The following is a 24,066-nucleotide window of genomic DNA, read 5'->3' on the forward strand; positions in this document are numbered from 1 at the left end:
ATGGACTGCTAATCCATTGTGCTTTGCACGCGTGGGTTCGAATCCCATCCTCGTCGCAAAATAACCATCTTTAGTCTCCCATGTTTCTCAACAGAGTCATTAGTCTGCCATGTTTAACGGGCAAGGGAGTTAGTTCAAATGGTAGTGCACTGTCTTAGCATGTAAGAGGTAGTGGACTTTATGCCTGAATTCCCCATAAGAATTTCCTTTCCTCTGTTCTGTTTTTGATAAGAGGAGATAGTTGAAAAATGCATAGATCTTGCTACCTCTCGCAGAGTAAACTCTGCCAATTGAGCTAATTCCCCAGTGCGTTGACCAACTGGTGTGGCTTCTTCACTCCTCCTCGTCCCCAATGATCATGTCATACAACCTTTAAAGAGGAACAATGCAAAGATGGTCACTTTCATTCACTACATCCAACAATCCCACAAACATTGCTGTGTGAAATAAGTTTTCAGCATACTATGAATGCTAACATGGTCACAGTCACAATAAACAGTGAAAGTAACAAGAAAAAGCATGTACTGCGAGTCAAGAATCCTGAATAGATAATTCAATCCCTTTTAAAATTAAAGTGCTGTACATTGTCTAAAAGTAAGAGGCAGTGCACACTGCAAATTGTTTTCTTTTCAGTATTCTTTGGTATTTCAAATCCCGTTGTGATATTTAATGACTTCTTCTTACTGCTGGTGTAGATTATCGTAATTTTGTTTTTACTTTCACCCTCTATTTGTCTCACAATATTTTAATACAAATATGTTCCGTTGTCAACTCTCTTATATTTTCCTCTGATCACAAAACAGAGAGGAAATTAAAGGCTGCTGGAGAATGCGGGCATTGATCCCGCTACCTCTCGCATGCTAAGCGAGCGCTCTACCATTTGAGCTAATTCCCCTGTGTAAAATGCACACGCTTAAGTCGTCTGCTTCCCCGTCCCCGCTATGCCTTTCCTGACATTTCAGGCCTATGTAGACCACTCTTAATGGTGACCTGGATCGGACTGTTACTGTAAAATCCGAACAACAGCAGACGAGGTGGCCGAGTGGTTAAGGCGATGGACTGCTAATCCATTGTGCTTTGCACGCGTGGGTTCGAATCCCATCCTCGTCGCAAAATAACCATCTTTAGTCTCCCATGTTTCTCAACAGAGTCTGCCATGTTTAACGGGCAAGGGAGTTAGTTCAAATGGTAGTGCACTGTCTTAGCATGTAAGAGGTAGTGGACTTTATGCCTGAATTCCCCATAAGAATTTCCTTTCCTCTGTTCTGTTTTTGATAAGAGGAGATAGTTGAAAAATGCATAGATCTTGCTACCTCTCGCAGAGTAAACTCTGCCAATTGAGCTAATTCCCCAGTGCGTTGACCAACTGGTGTGGCTTCTTCACTCCTCCTCGTCCCCAATGATCATGTCATACAACCTTTAAAGAGGAACAATGCAAAGATGGTCACTTTCATTCACTACATCCAACAATCCCACAAACATTGCTGTGTGAAATCCATCCTTCTGATAAGCAGATTTGCAGTAAATTGCACAGTGTGCGGACCCCCACTGAGCTCACAAGGGAGTTAAGACTTGACTATGAAGAAAGACCCACAGGTTGTCTCCAAGCAGTTCTCGGTTCAGCTGGTGCAAGAAGTCTCTCTGTGGTTGTCAACTCTCTTATATTTTCCTCTGATCACAAAACAGAGAGGAAATTAAAGGCTGCTGGAGAATGCGGGCATTGATCCCGCTACCTCTCGCATGCTAAGCGAGCGCTCTACCATTTGAGCTAATTCCCCTGTGTAAAATGCACACGCTTAAGTCGTCTGCTTCCCCGTCCCCGCTATGCCTTTCCTGACATTTCAGGCCTATGTAGACCACTCTTAATGGTGACCTGGATCGGACTGTTACTGTAAAATCCAAGCAACAGCAGACGAGGTGGCCGAGTGGTTAAGGCGATGGACTGCTAATCCATTGTGCTTTGCACGCGTGGGTTCGAATCCCATCCTCGTCGCAAAATAACCATCTTTAGTCTCCCATGTTTCTCAACAGAGTCATTAGTCTGCCATGTTTTTATTATTGCCATGTTTAACGGGCAATAATATAACTGGCTCCAATGTAACAACCTTGTTTGGAACAATAAGGTCAGTTTCCATACACACGCTTAAGTCGTCTGCTTCCCCCTCCCCGCTATGTCTTTCCTGACATTTCAGGCCTATGTGAACCACTCTTAATGGTGACCTGGATCGGACTGTTACTGTAAAACACAAGCAACAGCAGACGAGGTTGGCCGTACCCTGCGCTGATCGGCCTGCTAACTTGGTTCCTAACAGTTCCTATCAGGTCCTAACAAAGTCCTACCAGTTCCTACCAAGTCCTTTTGCCCCACGTGACTTTAAACGCAGCTCTCTGACCGCGTCAGCGCGTAAAGTCAGAAAGAAGAGGAAAGCAGAGCAAAAAATTTCCGGTCGACAGATAAGTTGCTGACAACAGAAGAAAATTGGTATGTAACGTTACAAGCAAATTTGAATTCTTAAACTATTTATTTCTTACAACCTGTCCTTATATTGAACATGACAAACGGAGAGTGATAAAGTAAATGTTAAGTTATGCTGTCAGTCATCTGTGCAGCACCGCCAGCATCCCAGAAAGAGACTCTTAATAATTAACAACACAACAAAAAGAACAACTGTCTGTTATTTTTTAGCAATAGTTGTTGCTGTGACTCGATGTAACGTTGTCTCATTAACGTTACTGTTTTCCTGGTCCTTGATATTGAATGGTCTGGAGTAACGTTAACATTAGCTGCCTGTCTCTGTAACGTTAATAACCCCCTGCTCTGGATGATGAGCGTTAGCTAACTTCAATGTTAATAAAATAAGCGGGAAATTTGAAAAGGGGTGCCTATAATTTTGTGATATGGGTCAATATCACCGTAGAGTGCCCTTCTGCCCTCAAAATACTCACATATTTTGGTTTTAATTTTCCATTCGCTTTATGTCTTGTCAGAAATAGTAGACACTTAAGTTGTAGAAATATATATTAATTGATTTTTTAGATAATTATGGGCCAATATTTCGGAGCTTAAACCAAAAGCAATGTCCACCCTGTCATGACATTTTCATTGAAATATGTATGTAATGTTAAATTATATATTCTGAAAGTTATGATTTCCCTTTCCTGAAATAGGGTTAACATTATTTCTTTGCGTCAAACTATATACATACAATATTATGTATTTTTTGTTATTTGGAGAAAACTGATATTTGGATGCATTTTTTATTTGCATATTTATTGCCCCTTCTCCATTTTATTTATGGTATGATTGAACTATTTTTTTATGGTATGATAAAACTATTATTTTTAAATATCAAGACGGCAGGGTGGACACATGGCAAAATATGAAAATTAAACATTCATACATCTTCACATTCTTAATCAGTTTGATGTAAATCACCTTGTTTATTCATTTTGGGATTGTATTCATTCATTCTAGTGTTCTCTATACGGCTTCCTGCCACAGAAGAGACAGAAAAACTGTTGTCTTGATGTCACTAAAGTGGATGGTCTTTTCATAAAGGGGCAGATTCCTCAGGGTAGACAAGCATCTAAGCGACATGGATAAACTCTTCTTTTTTAATAAATAAAAATATATTTTTATTACCAAATCATCACCCCATGATGATTATTCATAAAGAAATGTAATTTAAAAATATTATGATTTGACAATATAATACTCTCATTAAAATTTAATGAGCATGTGCATGGGACATATCAAAATACTACGCATGCTCTTATTCATCCCCACCCCCCCAAAAAAATCTAGATAATGTCTCTAAAGAGTTTATGAATATAAAAACATAGCCTAATGTAACCAACATTGATTTTAGATTTAAGTTACGGCAAATTAATTATTTATGTACCGGACACTGAAACCAAAAAGCACCCTACAGTGACATTAAACCATAGGAAATCTCAATATCTCAGTGTTTTCCCTCACATGTACCCTAATATTTGCAGAAATGACGAAGACAGGCAAACCCGACGCATACTGGACTGGTATCATGTACCAGTATGCCCAGGGGAAATACAAGTTTACCACAGGTAAGCGGCCAGGAAATGGAAGGCTGTCATACAGCGGATTGACACCTGTCCGTTGACTCCGCTGGTCAGTGCAGGGAAGCAGCAGGCAGGCCCCGTGGCACACAGCAGCCCCAGTGCAGGGACGCAGCAGGCAGGCCCCGTGGCACACAGCAGCTCAAGCTGTCAGATTAAGTGCAGTCTTTGTAGCGAGAACATTAATGCCGAACAATTCTCAGAGCATTTATCTGACTTCCATGCAGAGGAATGTTGTGAGCAGTGTGGGAAGAAGGTTAGTGGTGCACTTGGGCTTCTCGAACATATTTCAGAAGGTCATGATCTTTCAGTCACCAGCGGGTATGCACCACAACAACCTCCTCCACAACAGAGACAACCTCCTCCACAATCACAACAGCCTCCTCCACAACAGCCTCCTCCACAACCACAACAACTACTCCACAACAGAGACAACCACCTCCACAACCACAAAAACCTCCGCCACAACCGAGACAACCTCCGCCACAACCGAGACAACCTCCTCTACCACCACGACAACCACCACCTCCTACACCTGTTAAATCACAATATATTATCCCCCTGAGGCCGTTGGAGGTCTGAAGTTTTCTGCCTAAGCAGGTCATGCGGGTCATTAAGCCAGCTGACAGGGAGTGGATTGCCCAGTGCATTTATGAACCCACAGGACAGCAGAAGCAGCAGCTTTCACAAAACTGGTTCTATCCTCCCACTCCACCAAAGGTGACAACTGCACCACCTGATCCATTGACCTACTTCAGGCAGAGGATGTTCCTGTGGGCACCAATGAGGATGTGGGGTATTCCGCTTAAGTGTCATCAGTGTAACAACAAGATGCACCACTCCGGGGTTTACACTAAGGCACGGGAAGTGATTGACGTTGACACCAGGTACTACTTGATCGGCGGGGGACTATCCACGATGCAGTAAGTGCATGATTCCCGTCTGTCCGTGGAGTACTGAGATGTTGGGGCAGTTAGATCCTGCCCACAGAAACCGATTCCCTGCTGTTCTCACCACACAGCTGGCTCTGGACAGGAGGTGTGTTACAATGCTGAAACCCCGAACTGCAGGGAACAGCTCCAGTTACCTACAGAAAGCACTGGAGGAAGTTCACAGTGAGGAGTGGGCAAGGCGGACCATTGACTACTTGTCTGACTGTGAGCTTCACAAAAAGAGAATCTCCATATACCAGTGTGAGGAAGCAGTCTATGAGCTACCACCACCCTTTTGCCCCATACCTCTGGCACAGTGGTTTGAAACAGTGCATGCTAATGAGATCCTTGCTAAACCTGGATGAGATGAAGGGTGTCATCACAAAAAAGGTACAGGCAGGTCTTTGTTTTCATCAATGGTCATTGATTAAACGTGATAAGGGAACACTTTATTGATCCCCAGGTGCAGAAATGTGGGTGTTTTGTTAGGTATATTTTTTGTGTTTTGTGAAATCTGTTTTACTTTTTGTTTATGTTGTTATACTGATTTATTTTTTATAGATCACAAAGAAACTTGCTGGTGGCGTTGTGGACACGGCTACATGGATGACAAACATCATCAATGAATGTGGCCTGGTCCTGAGCTGTGTGCTAACCACTGGTGAGGGAGCTGGTCTTGAGGACTTATGCCAAGGCGTTGTCAAGCGCTACCAGGACGCCGGGGAGCCAGAGCCAGAAGTCATTTATGTTGATCGGGATTGCTGCAGCGAGACAGGTATATATAGTGTATAGTTTGCTTCTATTTTACCGTTCTATGATTGTTTTTGTATACTGTATATTCTCTACTATGTAGAAGAAGGGAGTTACAATACACATTTCATTTTACAACCCTGCTGGATTGTGATCATTAAAACTACCTTCATAATGTTTGTGTTGTAATGTAATATTTATTACAGGCACAAAAGTAAACTTTTACCAACATGCTTAACTTGATGTAGTTTAAAATGTATTCCTAAATTAAATAACGATTCAAGTTGTTGTAATGAGGTACTTCATTATATATGATATGTTGCATCCTTTCATGATTGTCACATCATTGTTCATTTGTACAGGTGCACCCCCAGTTCTTGTCTGGTTGAAACCGTGGAAGACCATTGTGAGACTGGATATTTTTCATTTTATGAGGCGATTCACTGCTGGTCTCACAACAGAACACCATCCTCTGTATGACACCTTCTGTTCCAAGTTGTCGAGCTGTATCTTTGAGTGGGACCGAGATGACATCGCTCGTCTCAAGGATGCAAAGAGGTCACAGCTTAAGAGAAAGCATGGTGGTCATGCTCCCACGGAAGCGCAAGTTCTGGCCAACATCAGCTCCAGTGAACTTGCCAAGCACTGCAAAAGGAGAACTCGTGGGGTTGAGGAAACACACAGCCTGATTGAAGGATTGCTGAACTCCATGTGGGCACTGACTTGAGAAGCACTTGCCATGCATCCAAGATCCACCTGGTGTTGAACTCTACACCAAACTTGGCTCTGGGTCACAAAAGGGAGACAAGGTCCTGGATGTCTTCAGATGTGGCAGAGGGTCATCCTCTGTGGAAAGCTTTCATCGCCACCAGTGCACCTTTATCCCGGGTAAGTAGAAATTATATATTGATAGAAATATAATTTTGGTACAATGCCCTCACCATCAAACACAAAACTAAACTCTCCCGCATAACTAATCAGCCCACCATAACAATTGGTTCACCTCAAAGCAACCCTATCTGAACTGTACACCCCAACACAGTCTTGCAACACAGTCTCACTCCCTACTCGTCAAATGTCTGACGCATGGTCAAGGACCTTTGTCGTCGCTTTTTAAAGACTTGGGTAGCCCTTTTGCATCAATTATTGACGTTTAGGGATCTACAGTCAAGTTAGCAACGCTTAGCAACAATATATATGCAATATCCGGTTACACTTTCAAGATAAAACGTAATGTTTCGATACATTGCCATGTTGAAACGCGCATAATTAAAGTCGTGAAACAGTTTCGTTAGGTTTAGGCACAGAAAGTACTTGGTTGGGTATAGGCAACAAAACTACTTGGTTAAGGTTAGGAAAAGATCATGGTTTGGGTTAAAATAGCTATGTATGTCAATTAAGACTTAAGTTAACTAACGTTAATGTCAATTTACCTCACTCGCCTAAATAAAAACATTTAATGTTTTGTTTCGCACGGGACACAAACCCTGTTCTCCTGCTTCAAGGTCCGGGTTCTGGCCCTCTATCCACCCAAATCACCTCCTTACTTCGTCTTTTCTCTTAAATATCATACTTGCCTTTACCATCAAAAACTGACACAACAGGGCTTCCCTCAATACGTCGAACTATGACGTCAAAGGGATCCCTAGTGCGTCACAAACTGACGATTATGGCTCTTGACCAAGCGTCCATATGTGACGACTTGGGAGTGAGACCGGGTTGGTTCGGCCGATAGTCGAACCTAAGATCGAAGAGGAACAATGCGGTTTTCGTCCCCCTCGTGGAACAACTGACCAGCTCTTTACTCTCAAAAGGATCCTGGAGTGGGCTTGGGAGTATGCCCATCCAGTCTACATGTGCTTTGTAGTTCTGGAGAAGGCGTATGACCGGGTATTTCCCATCTCTGATGGTGTAAGGTACTTTTTAACCTCTTTTAGCTAATTGTTTTGGTTTTTCAGCACATGTATGTGTGAGTCTCATGGCTCTCACCAGTCTCATTTCCAGCAGCAGCGGACAGCTGATTTTAGAGTCAGACATCTAGCTAAGCAAGCTAAAGATCCAATATTTTTGTTAGGAGTTGTTGAAGACCAAACCAGACATAAAAGGAGACTAATTATTGAACTTATGTACATCAAGTGGCCAGAAACACGACTCCAAATTAATGCTAAATTTGTGTCTGTTGGATGTGAAAATAAGTAAATAAATTGTTTGCTAAAAGCCTCCATATTGGTAAAACAAGTGCTTGTCAGCATCGCATGCTATGTTTCTGACATTGGAATTGGGGGTGCTGCATCCAACCGTTTTTGTAATTTTCCAACACAGACAATCCCACAATCATGTCATCTTTACATATTGATTGGCGATTTTATTTTTATTTTATTTTTGCTTTTTTGGTATAATGCTGACATATTTTCAGTCTGCAGCGCAAATAAAGCAAAACATTAACTGGTTCCAGCTCAAATGTAAAAATATGCTTCTTTGATTACTCATCGATGATAGTACACTGAATATCCTTGGGTTTTGGGCTGTTCAAAATAAGATATTTGAAGACTCTGAGTCTGAGACCCCTTGGGAATTTCTCAGTTTGTTGAGATTTTATAAACTAAACACTATATTGATTAATTGAGAAATTAATTGATAATAAAAAGTCATTTGTTGCAGCCCTACAACTTAATTCTGTTATAATGAACTTCCTCTTTCAATGTCTGTGTTTTAGTATTAAAAAGCTATAACCATGTTAACTGTGTACCCTCAATATAAAAGTCCCTTTCTTACCCTTTGTGTGTGTTTAACAATGGCTTATTTTTAACCTGTTGGGCTTTTAGAAGTGGACAGGAGAGAGAAGGGAGGAAGTGGTTGCAGGATGACAAAAGAAGATAATGGAATCCCTTCTCAGCCTTCATCCTTCCTCCGCCTTCCCTCAGATATACAGATATACAGTACATACACATACACTCTTGGGTTTTGTGTTACAAATAAGCAGGAACAATGTACAAGCAGATGCACACAGATACACACTTTCCACACAGTGAACAAGAGCAGCTTATTGGAGGAGTAGTTATGATTTCATCGTGTGCTGAATCTTAAAGTAACTCTGACAGAGCTAAATAGGTATTTAATTATTGCATTTCTTAAGGCAAATTTACATTTCTCTACTTTTCTGCAATGGCATACTTTTCTTCAGGCAATAATGACCTAGGGTCCAGACAAAATCCTGTTTTACATTCATTTTACTGGGTACAAGGGTCAAATGACTTAAATCTGGTGTAGCAAGACAACAATATTTGCATTTCCTACCATCCCATCTGATAACCCATGATCCCTTGAGAGCAGTATGACTCTCACAGTGAGGTTTAAGGATGTGGAGTGCTAGCCATTCTCTAAAGTAACTGAGATCAAGAAGATCAGGATTTAAAGTTAGCAAAATATACTTTTTGGATTTTGGTGGACACTGACCAAACAGCTGACATGAGATATTTTTAGCAGCTACTGTGGAATTTGATAGAAGACAGGTGTTTGTGTTGGTACCTCAGAATTTAAGAGCAGTTATGTACTGTATTTGGTGCAGAAATTTGACATCATACTGGAAGAAATCCACTGCAGAATAAGATACCAGTAACCTCAAAAGACCAGAATGCAATGAGGCAGTGAGACATTCTGTGTTGTATTTCCCCCATCTGGAAAGTCTTATTCTGTTGTTAAAATCACTGCTTTTCCCACCTACATATACACATGCGACTCCTAAATGGAAAATTACCATTCCTTGGATGGTGTCCAAAGGGAATCTGGGAAATGTAGGTCATCACTAATTGATTTAGAGTGAGAGGCTGGTTGAGAGAAAGTGGGCATACAAAATATTAGAGCACTTTATGAGTAAATAACTTCAAGAATAGATAAAATATTACAGTGGTGATAGTTAAACAGTGGAAGGAGAGGAAATGGTGGGACACTGGCCAAAGTACCTCATAGCCAGCGAAGCCTTTTCAAAATTATTCATAATTATTCATTGTTTTCCCATATTGTTGTCTATTGCCGGGTGCACCTAGTCTTTGTCAGACTATCCTAGAGAGCTCAGGACGAGTCATTGAGGAGTGCAGTTTGTATGTTATCATATAGAATAAATGTTAACAGTAATATGTTATGCCCACAAATATGCATACTGTATGTTTAAGTCATACCTTCCTAGCAAGAGGATATTGTACTAAGAAATGAGGAAATTACTCGAGCCACTCTTTATTTATTTTAAACCTCTGGATTATTAACACATCCTAAGAAACACATTTGTTTAAGCAGGAACAAAGTTTAGTGACTAAACCCTGCCATAATACAGCTGTCATTGATTATTGTCCTATGATCGTGAGGCATCATACGAACTTTTGGCTCAGGAGATGAGTGTTTAATTTCCTTAAGTTTGTCTCCTTTGGAATTCACCTAAATATAAAGTAAAATTCCCCGAGGCTCAAACACAAGCCTGTTTTTGGTGTTTGTGTCCCTCCTTGATTCAACCAAACCAGCCAGCATGTAGTGATATACTGTGCACAAAATATTAAGCCTCCCTCCTCTTTCCATTTGTTACGTAAATAGACAAGCCTTGTTAATTTTGTAGGTATTTGTTTATGCTTCCAAAACTTAGTTGGATTGTCTCATCATTGTGAGTATTGATTATAGTTGCTAGGTGTTTTACTTTTGCAAACAAAAGACATTAATTAGAAACATCCCTTACCTTGAGCGCTTTGGTTTTCAAGAGGCAATGTTTAAGCTCTTTTAGCCGTCCTAATTCCTCAGCAGTTGATTTCAGCACCTGACAGTAGCTTTGACAGCACATTGAAATACATAAATGACTGGAATTACAGGGTCTAATATGGGTTTTTGAAGGCTGATACTATAATATTTTTTTATATTTAAAGCTACCGGAAGCTTATGACTTTCCTCTGCATTCTGGTGTGTTATTATGACTTTAAGTCTCCAACACATGGTGTACTCACAGCTCAGTGTTGTTTCCTAAAACAGTGGGCCATTGTAGTATTTAGCATATGTTACTCAGTAAGCAGTAAATTGTTCGGGACTATTTTCAGTGACAAATTAAATGCAATTCTGAGTATTTACATCAGCAATGGTGGGATTGATTCAAAATCAGCTTACTGATGTGTTTCTAATATTTTTGGAAACAAAAGAAGCTCTATGGCACAGAGGAATACACTATATAATGCTTTGCACACACTGGCTATTCTTGTTAGTAGGATCAATTAACAATTTTTTGTCTTTTCATAGGATTTGCTGATAGTGAGAAAATTTGAATTTCCTTAGACCTGTACTTGTACTTGTACAAACCTAGTAACATCAGCTAATATTTTACCTTCTATTATTTTAAATTTAGTGTTCTGTAGGCCACACGAGAAAGACAGAAACAACATTTGTAAAAGCGTGCTCCACTAATTTAGCATAACATTGTCGGACTAATGATGGCCAGTTTCTCTAAATCGACGCCGCAGAACCAGAGGCAGACCTTATGCAGCTCTTTCTGGAGGCACAAAGGGCTTTATACAATTTGTTCACATATGGAAGAGTACTCCCCAAGACCTGTAAACAGACTTTGATGTGTAAAATCATCAAGGGCGTTCCCCTTTTAAAGGCTATTGACATGCGGGTAATTTTTTGTGTCTATGTCATAATCACTGCTGACCAACAGGACATGAAATGACATGAAAGCCAGTGGGGCTGCATAGTTAGGATGACTAAATGAGATGACTAAGTGACTGGCTGAGATAAATGTTGTCAGACAACAGTGTAGGAGAGAATAAACAGAGGAGACCGAGGCGGGTTGGGAGGTAAAGGCAGTCAAAAAACAGCTATGAGAGACATCATCAGAGAGAAAGAAAGAAAGAGTAGATGTGTGTGTGTGTGTGTTTGTTTGTTTGACCGAAGTTTAAACTCCTTTTTGCTCAGTTCCCCTTACAGGAAAGAATGTCTGAACACAGAAGAGCAGTATTTCCAGGGAAGGATAAAAATACAGAAACACATCTGGAACATGGAAAGAAAAGGGAGTTTAGACACACATTTTGTTATATACACACACCACTACAAATCAACATGAATGAAAATGTGAATTTAGTTTGTATAAAGTGAGTTTTATTTTATTGACATTTAAAGATCAATTATTACACAGGTTAGAACAGTTTTCAAAACAGAAGTTTTCATTTTGAGTGTCTCTGCACCTTCTTTGCTATTGTCAGTGTGCTGTTTCACAACATAGTATTCACTTTATGTTTGATGATCTCGATCCCTTCGCTTAATAATTAGCGGTGCTGAACCTTGACCAAATCCATCCATCCATTTCCTTCTTCTTATCTGGGGTCGTGTTGGGTTGGCAGCAGGCTAGGCAGGGTATTCCAGAGGTGCCTCTCCCTGGGAACGCTTCCCAGCTCCTCCTGGGGGAACCCGAGGCATTCCCAGGCCAGATGAGATATACCCTGGGGTAAAACCAGCGAATTCTGGTTCTCCTCCAAGTTGGACGTGTTCAGAAAGCCTCCAAAAGAAGGTGCTCAGGAGGCATCCTAATCCTAAGCCTTCTCCACAAAATACATGTAGACTGGGGTGGTCAAAGTCCCATGACCCCAGCCTGAGCCAAGCCCAGATTTCCCTTCCTGACTCATCAAACGGTTTGCCAGAACTTCCTTGAGGTGAACCAAAAGTCCTTCTCCATAGCCTCTCCCAACTCCTCCCACAACCAGGTTTTTTCGTTAAGCGACCGCAGAGGTTGCAGCCCTACTTGCCTCCCAGTACCTGTCTACTGCTTCAAGAGACCCCTGGGCCAACCATGCCTGAAATGTCTCTATCGTCAGCTTGACAGCTTCCTTCACTGCTGGTGTCCCCCAGCAGGTTCTTAAGTTGCCGCCACAACAGGCATGATTACCTTCTGCCCACAGCTACTGGCTGCCGCCTCTACAGAGGAGGCTTTGAACATGACTTACACAGATTCTATGTCCCAAAACTCCCCCAGGATGCACGGGAAATTCTTCAGTAGGTGGGAGTTGAAGACCCCATGAACCTTTAGGGATTTTCTTTGCAGTATGCACCCTTTACTGCCCTTAAATAATTCTAAATATTATTGTCTACAATATAAATTTGAAATTATGGGAAATAATCCATGGGGATGAAAGGGGTTCAAATAACTATTGCTGTGGAGCTTTTCAGAGTAGTGTTCATCATTTGGAACCGGGTTTCAAACAAACTAAATGACAATAGCACATATTTCATTTCATTAAAACCTGAAATGAGCATCTGACGTTGAGAATGACAACAAAACAAAACTCAAGAAGACAGCTGAATATATCATGTTCTTTGGTGCTTGCCATGAGGTCCAAACTTTGAAAGACATTAAAGTCAGCTCCCTCCCTCATGGCTAAATAAAGTCCATCATGTGTTCCCATCAAAGAGACACTTTTTGTAGCATGTATTGATTTTTAGAGAATCTGCCCTTGTCACCTTGATCTCTTATGCCTCGTTAAGCTGAGTATTTATTTCACTCTTGTTTGGCTCATTAAATAAGAAACACTGACTAAAGGGAACTTGCTGCCCTTTCACCCCAAAATAATAATAAACTCAAATCTGTTTCTTTGACCCTGAGTGGACAGCAGAGAGGAATGATTGGTGGGGCATGAACTTCCTGTCCTGATAGATGAGAAAATATATGCTGTACATAAACATACATAAGCACCCTTGCAAGACCATGCACTCACACAAACTATTTAAATTTAAATTACATTAGGTCATGGGCTTCCATTTTGAATATTTTACTTTTTTTGTGTGTGGTTCTCGCTATATTGGAATTATAATACTGTGTGTGATGATCCCCTGACTTTTCATCTAGTGTCTTCATCAGCTCAGACTTTCAATTTGTCCAACTATTTGCTTTATGAACAAATACCTGCAAAATTATGATATTGCCATCAACTTCTGCTGTACTTAGTTTAGTTTAGTGCTACAGTAATTAGATAACATGCTAAACTAAGAGTCTAGTACTAGTCTTGTTTGTGTAATACTGTATATAGAATACTTTTGTTTATTGTAAGAACAGCAAAATATTATTACTTGACAATCAGGCAGAAAAATGTTTAATAATTGCATTGTCTTTGTGTCACGATTTGGTGAGTGAACAGCAGGATTGAGCCCAAATGCAAGACACTCGTGAGCAGACATTTGCAGGTTTTTAATACAAAAACTCAAGGCATAAAATAAGACTTACATGCAGACCAAAGACCAAACGACAGATCTGGCAGCACAGCAACAGGCAGAACACTCATCACACGACAATGACCAGACAGAGTCTGAACAGAACAAGCAAACATTTAAACACCAGGTAATGTGCAAGGCGGGACCAAGACCATGTGTCGGACATGAGGAGATAGACAGAACTCACACATTGGCAAGATGACATGAACCAGAGAATTAAACCAATGCAAACAGGCAGACAAAAACCTGAATACAACACCTAACACAGACCATATCAAAATAAAACGTAACATCAGAATTATGAATATAGCAAACTAATCAAGAACACAAGCAGACAGATCATAACCTGATATACAACAAAACAGGCAGAGGCAAAACTGTCCGTCAAAACACAGAATGGATAAAGCAGACTAGATAACACAACAACACAGGCAACCTCTACAAGACAGAACCAGACCAAAATGCAGAAACACAACTGAGTGACATACCAGGGTTCATAACCAGCACAGACAGACAAAGACAAGCAGCCAGCTACAGAACCCACAGACAGAGCAGACTAGGGTAACTAAAAAAGAACAGACTAAAGGAGAACAATACTAATCAAATAAACCACAAACTACACTAGAAGACAAAATAAACCAAGAACAAAGACAGGCACAGATCAGGATTGTGACACTTTGTTCTTATTTCCTTTTTAGAAACATGTGGAGTACCATAATACTCTCACTTATAGTTGCAGCGGCATTGGGCACAGAGGTGAGTGCGACCATGTGTGCATGTCTGTGTGTGTGATGCATAGCCCTCTTCCGTTCAATCTTTGTAAATATTAGCTAATTACTGAACACACACATAACACCCTGGATGTGTACACTAAGCAGGTTTTCACATACATTATCACCTCTTTCCATACTCCAGGATCTTAACATTATATTTAAGCCATGCATTTTTATCTGTGTTACAGCTCTCCAAGTTTATCAGAACCTGTGTTCATAAAATCCCATTTGATCTGTTCTTGGTTATACTTTTTTTTGTTTTTGTTTGTTTGTTTGTTTTCATTTTCCCATTGCAGCTTGCAATGCTAATTGTACATTTTTCCTTTGGAACTGTTTGGTAATAGTTTCTAATGTAATGTAAAGTGATATTTGAGTATAACAAGAAAGATTATGTCAAGAGCATCTTTCTAACATCTCTAATATACAGTATGTGAATTTTTATACAGGTGTCCCAGTCTGAAGATGTAGAGTCTATGGTGGCCGTTGAGAAGGTGGTGGAGAGGCAGCAGGAGAATTTCAGCGACATATCCACCGTACTAGGAAAGTCCCGACACCAGATCCTGGCTGCTCAGTTTGAATGCTACCTGAAAATAATCCATGATCCATCACCTACAGAAGAAGGTGATACGACTGTATCTACTGTTCTGTTTATTCACAGTTTGCTGTCTACCACTGTCATGCTGGGATCCACAACGAAGATGTGAAAAGAAGAAAAAGGATGAGTCAATTATGCTCATGAGACGAACAAAGAAAATCCCTAACTTTTTGTCTAGCGCTATCATCAAGTGAAAAATGTATTTGTCCAATACTATAGTTTGTGACCAAATACCGGTATGCCTGTGGACTCGCCAAAATAACACATTCTGAAATCCTATGGGGGCTTTAAAGAAGTTAATTCCTCAGCTAATCAACTACTCTGAAAAATATAAAGGAGCTCATGTGGATTACAGTAGTTAAGCTTCCCATATATGACTGACGTGTTTTACATGGTGATTAAAACTAGTAAAGCAGACAAAACCTGTCCCTTCAGCTCACTCTCATGTCTCACTGTTAGGTTCATACTGCTTTGCAGATGTATAAGCAGCTGAATTAGCTAATTTTAGTTTACTGACTAATAATTTCAAACATCTATTTAAAATTGATTCTTTGAGACCTTTCTGAAGTGCTCAGCATGACATTATGTGAATTAAATGTCTTACAAACAAATTAACGGGTCAGTACATGAATATCTACATTATTTTTATGAAAAAGAGAAAGAGAGAGAGAGGAAGTGAGTCTGAAAGAAAGGAAACTTGCTCTTTGTCTCTTTTCCAGTGCCTGTTAACCTCCCCGCCCCCCCGGTATGTTGCTGCCTTTGAAATGTTATTTTGTGCTCTGTTTCCCAACACGCCACAGTTCAACCTGGTACCGTCAGGTTTCCGTCTATTGTTGACAAGCTTTGTGTGGGCCAGCTGCAGTTAGAGACTATATGTGTCACACCATTTATTTGAGTAGATCATTTATACGATTCTTCCTGCAGTTTCTTAAACATTGTTAAGATTCCCCTCCATTATGATTCTCTGTTGATATGTGAGCCACTGACAACACAGACCCAGTACACGGCTGTTGTAGTTTATGTTTTGAGTGATAATACATTACTGTAGAGTTTCAGCTCAATTGTTTCTCAAATGTTTGTTGAAAATGTAATATAAAACCTATTATTTCTTTGCCTGGTTAATGTACAATATTTTATTGAAATACTATGGTATAATCTTGTACTTTAGTGGTCTTAAATGTTTACTAAGACAAGTTGCTCAAAATAACTTGCTCCATAATACCTCATCTTGGAGAGCACACAAAGAGAAGAAGTGAATATGATGAATATGAATCTGTGATTTCTGACTATTTCTCACTGCAGACAACATTATATCCCTCAAATGTCCTCAATAAATGTTAAGTACTGCCCCTAATCATTACAATGTAATAATAGTATAGGTGAAAGGGATATAGTCTTGTAGTCTATGTGTAAGGTATATTATTGAAAAGTATTTCATATTTGATATTATATAAGAACCATCTAAACTTGCAGTGGTTAAAACATCTTCTCAGCCACATAAGTGATGCCTTTTATGCTTTATTTGATTTAAATTAAAAAAGAACTGGGTCACCACCTATAGAAACTCAAACTTCAACAGAAAATGCAAGACTGTACAGAACATACATTACTATTTATGGAATTAGCACTTAGCTTCAGGGGTGGAGACATGTATAATAAACAAGCAATTTACTGCGAAGAAGGTCTTTTGAAGCATGACAGGATTATGCGCCTCACTTGTGCATACATCACTTTGAAACTATAGGTGGAAGAAGGTTACACAGTGCTCTTTCTCTGCAAGTTCAATGTCATGTCTGTGCTGCCCTCTGTAGGCACTTATTGTAACCGTACATGGGATGGCTGGCTGTGCTGGGGGGATTCAGCTCCAGGAACTGTCATGCAGATGTGTCCAGAATACTTCCTCGACTTTGACCCTGCTGGTGAGGCTTTAACACACCCACACTCTTGCATGCGCGAACACACACACACACACATACACGTTTGTTCCTCTAACCCCATGGGGTTATCTCATTGACATAATGCATTCCCTAGTCTAACCCTAACCTTAACGATCAAACTAAATGCCTAACGCATAACCCTGACCTAATTGTAACCTGAACCCCAAAACCAAGTCTTAACCTTCAAAAAGCAGTCTCTACCTGTGGGGACCACAATTTTTGTTTCTGTGACACAAACCCCATTGGTTAATGTACATTCAGGTTTAAGTCCAGGTTTAAGATATAAAAATATGAAACACAGACATGAAATCACTACTTTTTGTGTGTCTTTTCCTTTTGTATGTATTGATATGTACCTTTTCTTTAACAAGTCATTTATTTTTCTTATCCTAAATTTGGGGGGTACGGTAGGTAGGGGGACAAAGGCTAGGGATGGACTGCCCTACCCGCGAAAACACCTACAGTGTTTTTTTTTTTCACTTTAGTTATCTGTTTGTTTTTTGCTGTTTGTATTTGCAAAAAAGAAAAACTAACGGGTTTCTCTCATAGATACACCAATGCAAAAATATATGCACATTATAGTTTGAGTTTACAGTGAGCTTTTCATTGGCCATTTGGCACCTGATGTCACCTAAATCAAACCATAAATTATAATGTTGTCTTCAACAGAGAAGGTTACTAAAGTGTGTAATCCTGATGGCCAGTGGTTCCATCACCCAGAGAGCAACAGAGTATGGACTAACTACACCCAGTGTCAGGCCTACACCAAAGATAAACTCAAGGTAAAACACAATGCAGTGAAACTACAGTGAATGAGATGACCATAAAGGTTTAACCATGTTTGGAACAGTGAAAAACATAATTAGTTTGGCTTTAGTTTGACAGCATTGGTTGATTTGCTTAACTCTATAGTATCAAATGTGAAAGTAGGAAATACAACAATGCAAAAGTGAACCTTGTTTTGGCATGATGTGGAAATGTAATCTGAACAAGCAATAGGAAACAACACCAAAAGAGTTTATGACAGATGTTACTATCTGATTGTCAGACATGTAAAGTGCTTGGACAATCAAAATTCACATGACCTGATAGGTAGAGCTAGGTAGTGTCAGTGTATCTTTATCAAACATGGTGTAATAAATACCATCTTCACTCTGTTGGGGTAATCAAAGTCTCTTTGACTTTGAAGCCAACATTGAGATTATTGCACATTTTAACTTCTTCCCCCCACTTTACATCTTTGGAATTCAAGCACTTCTGAATTTTCCCAAAAGGCTCATATTTTCTACAGATGTTTCCTTTGTTTTCTTCTGTGCTGCAAAGAGGCAGCTGTGCTTTTGATAATATACTGTATCAATGCAAAGACTGTAAGTGCTTTACTGTGCTGGTTTACCTCTTGAACTTAATATAACCATCCTTATTTGGTTGTTAATTCATTTACTGTATATCTATCATGAATAATCCTTTTTTTGTCCCTGCAGTTTGCCATCAGTCTCTACTACCTGGCCATGGTGGGTCATGGCCTGTCTATTGTCTCCCTGATCATCTGTCTGATCATCTTCTCCTACTTCAAGTGAGTCATGTGTTTTCTAATGCGCTCACTAAACCAGATCACACCCACAGGATTTACCCACACAGATGAACCACACACCGAGGGACGAGGAGCGGCGTGGCCACTGTCTACAGAAAGGACATCAAAATAACCAAAATCCCCACCCCAGCTACCATGTCATTTGAACATCTCACCTTCAAACTATCTGGTCCCACTCCCCTTGTCACCGCCATTATCTACGGACCCCCAAACCGAACCCCACCTTTCTCTCCGACTTCTCTCATTTTCTGACCCAGATCTCATATATCATATCACCCGCTGTCCTCCTCCTTGGAGAATTTAATTTCCTAGCCCTAAAAAAAGCCCTAAATAAACTTCATTACATCCAAAACTCTGCTGCCCGCCTCCTCACCCACACCTGCACCCATGACCACATCACCCCTGTCCTCCAGAATCTTCACTGACTCACTGTTCCCCAACGCATTCACCACTAGATCCTCTTCCTCACCCACAGAGCCCACCTTACCCAGGCCCCTCCCTACCTCACAGACCTGCTCCACCAGCACAATCACGCCCCCGTAACCTCCTCTCCCCACCACTCAGGACCAAGCACTGTACCTGGGGCGACAGAGCTTTCACCATTGCAGCCCCGTCACTCTGGAATTCCTTACCAAAAAATATCTGAGAATGTAGTGATCCGGACTCTTTCAAATCACTCATCAAAACCCACCTCTTTAGACTAGCTTTAACCTCATGTTACACTGCACCTGCTGCTAATTGTTATTGTTATATGGTCTCCCCTAGGCTTTTATGCATTCTGTATTTCATGTTTTTCATGTATTTTCTATTTACGTATTTTCTATATTTTTAAATGTACATAACTACTGGTTTTATTGTAAAGTGTCTTTAGCGCTATAGATCTGACTAAACACTTGTCAGTGCGTGTGTGACTGGTATAAGCTGCTTCTATGTTGATCAATATATGGAGACAATATTGATGTTTACAACATAATTACAATTGGTATGGTCAGTGTAATTCCGATTATATAGTGAATAACACGTTGATGCAATATGTACTGGGCTCTACAACTGTTTAAAATTTGAAGATTTTTAGCAAGAAAATCATTTGGTCAGATTTGAATTGAAATTAAATTCTAGCACAGATTCTCAGCTATGTCAATTTCAGTCCAAACATATTTGTACAAAACTAAAATACATTTCCTTCACTCTATGTTTGTTTCTCTCTTTCAGGAGTCTTAGCTGCCAGAGAATCTCCCTCCACAAGAACATGTTTCTTTCCTTCATCTTGAACTCCATTGTTACTATAATGTGGCTCTCGCTCAATGTGGCCAATAACCAAGCCATAAATTCCAGCAACCCTGTGAGCAACTGAATTTATTTTTCATCTATGTTTCACCTCATGACAATACTGAAATTCAGTTCATTTAACTAATTCAACTAATTCTTTATGATGTCAGGATTGGTGGCAGAACCCAAAAGCAGACAGAACACAATGCGACAGTTTAGAACAGTCTTTTTTGTAGGGAAAAATGGCTCAGGCCGAGGGGAAGCAGGTCTCTGAGAGGGCAGGCAGTTGTCGCAGGTTGACTGGCTTGTTGGAGTAGCTGGCATGGCTACGTGGCTGGCACAGAGTAGCTGGTTCTCAGCATAGCTTTGAAGCGTAGCAGGTCTGGCAACAGAACAGGTGAGCAGGGCTCCAAACCTGAGGTGGACAGAGGACAGTTTCTCGAGAAACAAACACAGAATGACTAGTATCACAGATGGCCTTGGTGTCTATACTCACTGACGTGACTTAAGGTGCGCCTATTAGCCGATTATCGGGTAGGTGAGGAAGAAGCCAGCCACAGTGAGCCTAGTCACAAAACCTCACCCTAGGAAAGAGAGGGAGAGCAGACTGAAACCAAAAACAACCCAAGCCTAACACACGCAGACATCCCTCACTCGCTCAAATGGTCAAAAAAAAAAAAAAAAATACACAGACTGTGACTCACGGGACTGGGGAGTCGTGACATATGACACATTTAGAGTGAAGTCTTACCATTCCTATCTGTCAGGTGAGCTGTAAGGTTCTGGCTGTGCTGACTCAGTATACGTCTACTTCCAACTACTTCTGGATGCTGTGTGAAGGCATATACCTCCACACACTCATCATAGTGGCCGTCTTTGTCGGGGAACAGCAACTCTTCTGGTACTACGTTGTGGGATGGGGTGAGTCAGGAGGATCTGATATTTTACTGCCATTTACAAACTATTTCCTTTTGTGTTTTAGTGCAAGCTTCCATTTTGTGATTGTGTCCATGTCAAACAACATAGAATAACACTGGGCAGATGGCCCAGAAGATTCAAACAATGTCTAAAGAGACAACATTTAAGTATCATAGTACATGAGGATATGCGACCAGTAGATTATACATGATTATACTGTAACTTTTCTTGCAATATAATTGAAGAAATTATGCTGTGATTATAAGTGCCATTCACTTACAAGATGCTAATAATACAATGCAATACCTCACAACCACTCCAAGTGAAGACTTCCTACATTATCCCCAACAGACACTGTTTTCAAGGTAAATGGTAATGTTCTCTCTTCCAAATGTAAGTGCCAAAATATTTTACTGTATTTTAGTCTTTAAAACGTTTGTTGAACATACATTTTTTACTATAATTCAGTACAAAAATTTAAACTTGAAGCCTGGATGTACCTGTGCTTAGATAAGTGGGCTTTTCATTTTAACTCCCATCCAGGCATTCAGGTCTCATGTATTAGTAAAGGATTTTTTTATGTCTCATGATGTCACATGTCCTACGTGTCATCTTTACTTTTAAATCACCACTGTTACTGCCGATACAGCAGCGGAAAACTTTCTCACTTCAGCTTTCTCTAATTGAAACTGTATATAGGCACTTGAGTCGAGTAAGTTACTTAAAGTTAAATACTTAAACGAACAGTGCAACATTTTGGGAAATATGCTTATTTGCTTTCTCGCCGAGAATTAGATGAGAAGATTGATACCCCTCCTATGTCTTTGTGAGCAATATGAAGCAGTACAGTACAGCCAGCAGCCAGTTAGCTTAATGTAGCACTGAAAAGTTATATCACATAACTTTGTCAATTCAATATACGTCAATTTATTTATATAGCTCAATATAACAAATTAAAATTTGTTAGCTTTACAATCTGTACAACATTCGGTACTTTAAAAAAAAAATGGAAGAAACCTCAGGAAGAGCAATACAGGAGGCATCCCTCTCCCAGGACTGACAGACATGCAATAGATGTATACAAAACAAAATTAATCAATACGATGAAATTACATGGAATTTAAGTGTAAAATCAACTATACATAACCCCTGTAAGACTGCAAATTATTATTTTATTTACTTATTAACATTAAAATTTTTATATGGATTAAACACAGGATGGATTAACATATAATGTGTTAATTTGTGAGGTTTAGATTCACTGGTAGTTGGATTTTGTTACCCAACTGCACAAGCCTCTGTAGAGACTCAGGATGTCTGATATGTTTGTGTTTCTCTCTTTGACAAAGGTTTTCCCATCATTCCTGCCATCACATATGCTGTGGCTCGTGGCCTTTTCTTTAATGACAAGTAAGACGCTGTATGTTTACTGTTCTTTTATTGTCTGTAAAGCTCAAGTCCTGATCAAGACCTGGAATGTTTTTATGAAAGATATTGATTTGTCTCTTCAAGTAGTATTTGTGTGAGCCCTTTGTTTTCTGAATCTAGTACTAACAATGAATGATTCAGCATTTCATTAAGCACACATGCTTTTTATGTCACTGTGCAAGGAGCTCACCTCTTTGCTCTCTTTGTTTCAGGTGTTGGATCAGCTCAAACACACAACTGCTCTATATCATTCATGGGCCCATTCAAGCTGCACTGCTTGTGAGTATTTAATAAAAGTAAATTTTATAAGCTATTATCTTATATCCCTTAAAATTACTTACTAAATTACTAAATTATGAGCTACATATTTTATCTTTTTCTTTCAAAAATAAAGTGAAAAAAGTGAAAGCACTTGTGGTGCTTTGACTTGATTTAATAACTTTGGAATAGTAAAACACTTTGGCAACATACATCATTGTTAAATATAGTACTCTGTCCTCAAATAGACTGAGAAATTTAATACACTATGTTTGTACCCTTAAGTGGTTTAACTTCTGGCAGGAAATGACAGTTAACAGTTTATTTACAGTTTTAAAGGGTGTTTGTAGTTCTGCAGACAGAGAAGACACGGGCAGGCAGGCAGGCAGACAAAAACAGAGCAACTAGTTTTACTGTGTGACTCACTGATCCAGCAAGCAGTGGATATAAGGCTTTGGTATTTACGGAGCAGATTAGTGATCATTAGGAATCAGGTGCAGGAAAACACCAAACCACAAGCCCAGGTTCACACCCACTTTCATGAAGAGAGAGAAAGAGAAAGAGACAGAAAGAGAGACAGAGAGAGAGAGAATTTTTCAGAATTTAACACAAACCTTTATTTCCAGTTAGTTCCGTTTACAAAACCGTTGCTGGTATCAGGAAGAAAAAGATAAACTCGTGCAAAATACAACGAAAACAAAAACAAAACATAAATGTCTTATTTGTCAGTCTGTAAAACTCAAACTCTACCCTGAGCCGAGCCGCCAGCAGCCCAGTAAACATCAGAACCCGAATCCGTGTGTGTACAGCTTTTTTCTGTCCATAGTAAGATGGACCATAGATAGAAAGACTAAAAGAGAAATGCGTCCCTAAGCCATGAATCCACTCTTGTAGTAGGCTGAAAAGTCTGACTCGTCTGGAACACGGAATACAAAGATGTTGTATGGTTTTTGTCTGTGAGCAGAAAGGACAGTACCAGATACCTTTTAGTAGCTATGGCCCCATGTACAATCCTCCACTGGAGGTCACCTGTTCGTTTTTCAACGGGAGGTTTGTACAGCCCCTCGGGGACGATACCCCTGTCAGGGAGAGTAAGTTCAAAACTTTGATTCTGATATGATGGGCTGCTTTTCTTCCCAGAACCTCAAAGTCTCCCAGCTCTGGGGTCTTTAGAGACAGCAGGACGTCCTCCTCATCCTGCCACTGTCCCACCACAGTTGAGACAGCCAGAGAAGAAAGACATACTCACATTCGTCATCCCATTCTTTAGAGAGAATACGGTCTCCAG

At 40.1% G+C, this 24,066-nt stretch overlaps 1 protein-coding gene and 4 non-coding genes across 5 annotated transcripts in view; 3 read left to right on the forward strand and 2 right to left on the reverse strand.

Annotated features, from left to right (window-relative positions):
• Positions 1 to 24,066, forward strand: part of calcrl2 (calcitonin receptor-like 2) — a 35,785-nt gene that overhangs the window by 4,149 nt on the left and 7,570 nt on the right. Inside the window, exons 2-10 of the mRNA XM_046057124.1 lie at positions 14,708 to 14,765; positions 15,229 to 15,403; positions 17,189 to 17,296; positions 17,984 to 18,096; positions 18,796 to 18,887; positions 20,118 to 20,247; positions 20,942 to 21,095; positions 22,442 to 22,502; positions 22,733 to 22,799. Of these exons, the coding sequence (XP_045913080.1) occupies positions 14,712 to 14,765; positions 15,229 to 15,403; positions 17,189 to 17,296; positions 17,984 to 18,096; positions 18,796 to 18,887; positions 20,118 to 20,247; positions 20,942 to 21,095; positions 22,442 to 22,502; positions 22,733 to 22,799 (954 nt within the window). The 5' untranslated portion in view covers positions 14,708 to 14,711. The remainder of the gene's footprint in view (positions 1 to 14,707; positions 14,766 to 15,228; positions 15,404 to 17,188; positions 17,297 to 17,983; positions 18,097 to 18,795; positions 18,888 to 20,117; positions 20,248 to 20,941; positions 21,096 to 22,441; positions 22,503 to 22,732; positions 22,800 to 24,066) is intronic.
• trnaa-agc lies at positions 823 to 895 on the reverse strand. The gene has a single exon. It is a non-coding gene; the product is annotated as a tRNA-Ala (tRNA).
• On the forward strand, positions 1,029 to 1,110 carry trnas-gcu. The gene has a single exon. It is a non-coding gene; the product is annotated as a tRNA-Ser (tRNA).
• trnaa-agc lies at positions 1,706 to 1,778 on the reverse strand. Its single transcript has one exon. It is a non-coding gene; the product is annotated as a tRNA-Ala (tRNA).
• Positions 1,912 to 1,993, forward strand: trnas-gcu. The gene has a single exon. It is a non-coding gene; the product is annotated as a tRNA-Ser (tRNA).

Source organism: Micropterus dolomieu, linkage group LG08, assembly GCF_021292245.1.
Source record: "Micropterus dolomieu isolate WLL.071019.BEF.003 ecotype Adirondacks linkage group LG08, ASM2129224v1, whole genome shotgun sequence".
Classification (NCBI taxonomy): Eukaryota; Metazoa; Chordata; class Actinopteri; order Centrarchiformes; family Centrarchidae; genus Micropterus; species Micropterus dolomieu.